Source organism: Solanum dulcamara, chromosome 3 (genome assembly GCF_947179165.1).
Source record: "Solanum dulcamara chromosome 3, daSolDulc1.2, whole genome shotgun sequence".
NCBI classification, from domain to species: Eukaryota; Viridiplantae; Streptophyta; class Magnoliopsida; order Solanales; family Solanaceae; genus Solanum; species Solanum dulcamara.
In genome coordinates this window covers 14,224,509-14,231,075 of record NC_077239.1, presented here as the reverse complement: position 1 = coordinate 14,231,075, position 6,567 = coordinate 14,224,509, and the positions used below count along the sequence as shown (strand labels likewise).

At 36.9% G+C, this 6,567-nt stretch overlaps 1 protein-coding gene across 1 annotated transcript; it reads right to left on the bottom strand.

Annotated features, from left to right (window-relative positions):
- Positions 1 to 1,880: 1,880 nt before the first annotated feature.
- Positions 1,881 to 5,698, bottom strand: LOC129882431 (receptor-like protein 7). The gene has a single exon (XM_055956722.1). The coding sequence runs from the start codon at positions 5,388 to 5,390 to the stop codon at positions 1,974 to 1,976; it is 3,417 nt and encodes a 1,138-aa protein (XP_055812697.1). The 5' UTR covers positions 5,391 to 5,698; the 3' UTR covers positions 1,881 to 1,973.
- Positions 5,699 to 6,567: the final 869 nt, after the last annotated feature.

The following is a 6,567-nucleotide window of genomic DNA, read 5'->3' as shown; positions in this document are numbered from 1 at the left end:
AGGTATTGGATGGATGTGGCAACGACATCGCTTCGTTGTATCATCGCTAGCTCATAAGTGATGGTTGTCGGTTAGAGAAACTCCCAACTGAGTAAGCATTGCTTGTTACTATTATTTTTATTATAATATTTTAAACTTGCATTACATATTGATGTTGAGATGATGTTGAGTTCTGAGCTGAGTATTCTTGAGAGTAGTTTCTTGATATTTGTCCTTACCTTCTTACCATTTTACATACTCGTACATTCCACGTACTGACGTCATTCGACCTGCATCGTTTTATGATGCAGATACAGGTGTTAGAGATCCTCAACATGCGCTTCGTTGAAGATCATTATTTTTCAGCTATTTGGTGAGTCCTTCTTGTATTCGGAGGAACTCTTTATCCTTTAATTATGTTGAGTATTATGTTTCTTTTAAGGTAGTCATGTACATATCATTGACACTATCTAAGAGTATTAGAAGCTTTATAGACAAAGTTTAATGATGTAATTGGAGTAGTTCTCCTTTAAAACTACTTCTTCTAAAAAAAATTCTTCTTTCATTATATGTTGTTAATGGAGAGCCCATATAAGTATTCTTATTAAGTCTTCTGCTGATGAATGAATAAGTGATGAGACCAAGTGGTTCTCTCAGAGGCCAGAGATGGTTTTTGAGTGCCGGCCACGCCTAGGGTACCCTCTCGGGGCGTGACATGATCAATAATCGATAAATCGATAACCGAAAAGACAATATCTTAATGATTCTATAATGATTTGACATATTTATAAATCGATAGTCGATAATTTAAATCGATAAACTCTAAAACCGAATTGAACGGATCGATACGCCAACCCTACTTTAGATAGATAGATAGATAGATTTGAGCTTTTTATTTCCTTTGATGTCCAAGAAAACCCAAATGTTAGGGCAATTGATGAATATAATTTCCATGATGCGTATGAAAACCCTTCCGTCTGAAATAAATGAAAAGTTTCTCTAACATCTCAATTGAAGATTGTGACAAAATTGGCTTTTTTGAATGGTAATATTTGTCCATGTAACATTCACAGTTGTGTCCATTTACATCTAACAAATCCTTTTAGAAACCCTCAGACAAAGAAACCACTGTCACAGGTAATTTCCCTTTTCTTGTTTTGCCCGTCTTCCAAGTTTCTTGTCTTAACTATGAAACCTTATGTTTAATTGAAACTTTAAGTTTTTGATTCCGTATAATGTGTCTTGCCTTTCCATAATCTGCTAGTTTTTAATGGAATAAACTGAATATTAGGCTTTCGATAAAATGTCTGACCCACTTTGAAGTAATTAATTATGCATCAATTTCAAATTACTTGAGGCAGACCGAAGAAGTATTGGGGAGAGACGCTTAGACAGGACATGGCGCCATTGCGACTTATTGAGAACATGATCTTACCTGGAAAGACGTGGAGGATGTGAATTAGGATAGAAGATTTGTAGGTAGGAGTGTGTTCGTCTAGTTGGTAGGAGTGCATTGTCTTGGTGCCCTTACTAGTAGTCTTAGTGCTATGCTTATAGTTTCTTGTTCTTCAATTTAGTTGATATCATTTGTAATATTATTTGGTTGTAGTATTGTTCTGCTACTATCTGTTGTTTTGTTACAACCTTTTGTCTCTTGTACTTTCATAACGTCTTTCTTTAGTCAGTTTTTGTCTTGAGCGAGGGTCTATCGGAAGCAGATCTGAGGTAGAGATAAGGTCTATGTACGCTCACTCCTCCCCAGACTTCACTCTATGGGAATACATTGGGTTTGTTGTTGTTTGCTCTATTCAAGTCCATAGTGTGTGCCTAGGTGTACATGTTTGAATGAATTAATGATCATTATAATTAAACTATTTTGAACAATAAAAGATAAAAATGACTTCAAAGTAGACACTAATTTGCTTTGAATCAATCCTGTGCTACCTGTAACTATATACATATTACAAATGTGCAGATATGAAGAAGCTTAAGAATCAAAACTTTTTGTGATATATGACTAATAAAGGTGAAGAAGAGGATGGTGTAGGAGGAAAAGAAATGGGGGATGATGACATATGACAAGTGCATTTTGGATCATGTATTGCTTCCTTTCTGTGAAAATCAAGTTTACTACAGAAGACACAATAACGCCCAAGAGATGCTTCTTTGCCCCCCTCATCGTCGTCTTCAGTGTCATCTGGGGTCTCATCTTCGTAGTGTTCTACTGCCACAACCTTCCCAGGGTCAAATCTGGTGTAAGTGAACCCTAATCTTGGAAACATCAGTTTAAGCATTCTCTCCAAATGTTTGTCACAGTATTTCCTACCTTGCTTGTAAAACAACAGAGGTGCAATGGAGATTGCTGCCCCTACTCCATATCCCACACCCGTAAATATGAACTGCCAATCATAAGAGTCATCTTGAGAACTTGGTGCAGGTGTCACCTCTGAAGCATCACTTTTGCAACTGCCGTGGAGAGGGGGCCCGCATAGGCGTCTGTTTCCTTCAAAGGAATCTGCTGAGAATGTTTGAAATTGATTACTTCGCGGGATTTTGCCAAGTAAATTGTTGAACGATAAGTTCAAAACTGCTAAGAATGTGAGACTTGTAAGCTCTGAGGGGATCTCCCCTGACAGGTGGTTTCTTGACAGGTCTAGTGATTCAAGCATTTGTAGCTTCCCAATTGATTTTGGAATTGGTCCCTCAAGGGCATTGTGTGATAGGTTCAGAACATAAAGCGAGCTTAGATCCCCAACCGTATCTGGTATCACTCCTTGAAATCTATTTGAAGAGAAATCAATAGATGTGAAGACCCTGAGAATCTTCACTAGCTCCAGCTCCTGCCCTTTGATGGTTATAGTCACTGTGTCCTGATAGTAAAAGTTACTTAGTTGGAGGAACTTATACTGGATATGATTGCGTCCTGTCTCCACGTAATCATCTGCAACCATCATTCCTCTCCACTTTGAAAAGCATTCTGCATTCAACAAACCAGTGAAGTTGTTGGAAGCTATATCTATGATCTGGAGATTCTGCCAGCTATTACTGGTTACATCACATGTAAGATTTCCATTGAATTGATTGGAGCGCAAGACTAGGACCCTCAGACTGTTTGAGTTCCTCAACATGCATGGGAAATGATCAACAATGCTGTTATTTCCAACATTCAGGACCTCCAACAACATGCAGTTGACTAGCGATTTTGGTAGCTTCCCTTCAAAGGTATTCCTACTGAGGTCTAAAGTTTTTAAAGTACAACCAATTGGAAATGAATCTGGTATAACACCATAGAGTCTATTGTTTCCTAGATTCAGCACTCCAAGAGTTGTACTATTATTCAGTAGACATCGTGGTATTGTTCCACTGAAGGCATTGTAAGAGAAATCAAGAACTTGAAGGTAGCTGATATTGCATATGGATTCAGGAATTATTCCAGTGATGCTATTGTTTGCTACCGAGAAAAAGGAGGCAAGAGCAAGAGAATTTCCAATATCTAGTGGGATGGAGTTGTTTAAATTATTGCTCGAGTAGTCCACATAGATGGCAGAGGAAGGTGGAATTGGTAAGCCACCTTTTAAACGGTTGGAATGCAAGTCAAGGACTACAAGATTGCTGGAAGCATTGTAAGGCTGTTCCACGTACTCCAGCTGATTGATGGAAAGATTCAGATGAGCAAGAGCTCCACCACCAATTCCCCAAATCCAATTTGGAATTGCCCCCCGTATTTGGTTGTCTGAAAGGTCTAAGTGGATCATCCTTGACTGATTCCTGAGATCGGGGAACTTTTGCAGCCGACAAGAAGCTAGTTTCAATATATTCAACTGAGGAAATTTGAAAGAGGTTGAATTGCTGCTACTTGCATCAACAGTCATGTTATTGTAAGAAAGCTCCAGTCTTGAAAGGTTGCTCAGCCTCCCAATGAGATCAAGGGGCACTGTCCCGCTAAAGAAGTTGGAAGAAAGTGAGAGGACCTTAAGCCTCCCAACTTCAAACATGGACTTGGGAATTGAACCATTCAGGCGGTTGTTGCTCAAATCGATTGTATCCAACAAAGAGGAGGCTGCATTGCGGAATTCGTCAACTATGCCAACAAATTGATTGTTGTAAAGAAAAAGCTGCTGCAAGGAGGGGAGCTCAAATATATATGCAGGAAGGCTCCCGTTGAGTAAATTGTTCCCTAAATTCATGTTAACAAGCTCTGAGAGTCCTTCAAAATGAGCTCTAGACAAGAGACCAGTTAGACCATTACGTGAAAGGTCTAAGTAGGTGAGTTTCTTGGACCGTTGGAAATATGGGATAAAACCAGTGAAGTTGTTGAAGGAGAAGTCTAAATAAACAAGATTGGTAAGGTTTGCCATTGTGGAAGGTATTGATCCATTGAAATTGCAATTGGAGAGCTCTAACCTGGACAAGTTCTGAAGTTTCAAAATGGACCCTGGTAATGAACCAGAAAAGTTGGTGTAGCTTAGTGATATCCTCCTCAAAGATCCATTTTGAAGAAAACTCGGAACACTACCTCTAAGCAACTTGTTATTTGACAAGTCCAAAATCTCTAGAGCTTGTAACTGAAAGATTCTTTCAGGAAATGTTCCCTGCAGATTACAAGAGGCGAGGGTCAAGGTAGTCATGTTTGACAAATTGGAAAAATATTCAGGAACTATGGTAGAGAGATTGTTCTGGTCAAAATGGATGATAGATAGAAACTGAAGCATAGAAAGTGATTTATGAATAGGGCCTGAAATTTGACAAGTACGCAAGCTCAAGACAGTCAAGTTAGGCAAATATGAAGATAAAGATTGACACCACTCAGTCCTCTGTGCTGAAAGATCAACACCATCAAGGTAAAGTTCTCTAAGTTCTGTTGAGTTCTCAATGAAATGTCTCAAATTGGGATTCTCAAGTTTTAATGGATGGATTGCATCAGGGAAAAGAGTTGAGAGATCAAGAGTAACTAGCTTTGTTAATCTTGATAACATCATAGGAATTTGGCCAACAAAACCGGCATTCGATAAATTCAGATACTTCAAGTTGGTGAGGTTGTCTATACCAACTGGTATGCCAACATTGAACCTGTTGTAAGCCAAATTTAGCCTCTCAAGATACTGAAGACTGAAAAGAGCACTTGAATTCTCAATTCCACTATAAATACTCTCATTATCCAGTTTCAGGGCAATCACATAACCAGAGAGATCACATGTAACCCCATCCCAATTGCAACATTCACTTGTGTTTTGGTTCCAACGTGCCAACTTGGTTGAAAAACTAGAATCATATTGGAGGCTTCCCTTGAACTTCAGCAACAATGACTTTTGATGATCAAGACATTGAGAGGAAACCAAGAAAATCTCATATCCTGATAAGATTTGCAAAAAGAATATCAAGAAGAGCCATAGAAAGTGTAAAAATCTCATTGCATAAGTCTGGTATGGACATCCATAAGACTGAAAAATGAAGTCTTGGTGGTATTATAACCCATCAAACTTCTTCTTGAAGTGAAAGAGAAGTCAAAAAGAGGGGTAATTGAAGTGAAGAGAAAAGGAGATAAAAAAATGAGGCCAAGAAATGGTCAAAAGAAAAATAGGACAAAGTGTTGGTTGTTTAATTATGTATTTGCAGATTGTATTGCTTGAATCTACGCGTTTTTATGTCGGGCCTATTTGTTTATTCGTTGGGAGACTTTGAAGCTGCTCTTGTATATAAGAGAAAATACTAATCAAAACTTTGACATTTTTGCATTTTGTTTGAATTTATTTATGATTGAGGAGTTTCTATGCTAAGAGTGGGATTGGTTATTTACCATTGGATTCTCTCACATGCAATTTCTTTGTCCACTATTCTTTTTTTACTTAGAACCGAGGATCCACGGGGAACAACTTTCCTACTTCATATAGGTAGGAATAAGATCTGTATGTATATCATCCTCTCCATACTTCACTAACAGAGCTAAAAATTTTACCAACAAGTGTCAAAATGTTAAAAAGTAGACACATAAAAAATAAAGGAAGTCAATATATAGTATAGTAATTATACATAAAATTAAAATTTTAACCTAATAAAATAATATAATTTTTCCAAATGATAATTGACACCCCTTTTAACATAAGATGACTCTATTACTATCTAATCCTACTTGTAAAATTACACTAAATATGTTATTATTATTTCTTTTATTTTTTTAATTTTGTTTTCTTGTTAGTCAATAGATGAAATTTCCATGTCTAAATCTTTTTCCGAATTTTGAATTTTCATAATTTTTATCCATTTTATTGACCATAGAACTACGTGTTCCATGTCTAAATTTGTTGGTCTATGCAGCTCCTTTTCTCTTTTTTTCCCCAAAAAATTTCTTTTGGTCCTTTTAATCAATTTCACGTTGTAATCGTATGAACCACCTAATTGGGAATAAACTAGGATAATCTAAATAGATAATATTGGATAGGAAATTTTACTCAACAACTCCTTGCCTACTTTCTCTTGAAAAATTGACTAGTTGTATTTATTTCCAATAATGAACATCCATTTTCATTTATTATTATTTTTGTCTTTTTGCCTATTATGATTAATAAACTACTATCAACAGTATTATTA

Excerpts from the sequence above, each read along its gene's own strand:
- LOC129882431 (XM_055956722.1), bottom strand. The coding sequence starts at position 5,390 with ATGAGATTTTTACACTTTCTATGGCTCTTCTTGATATTCTTTTTGCAA.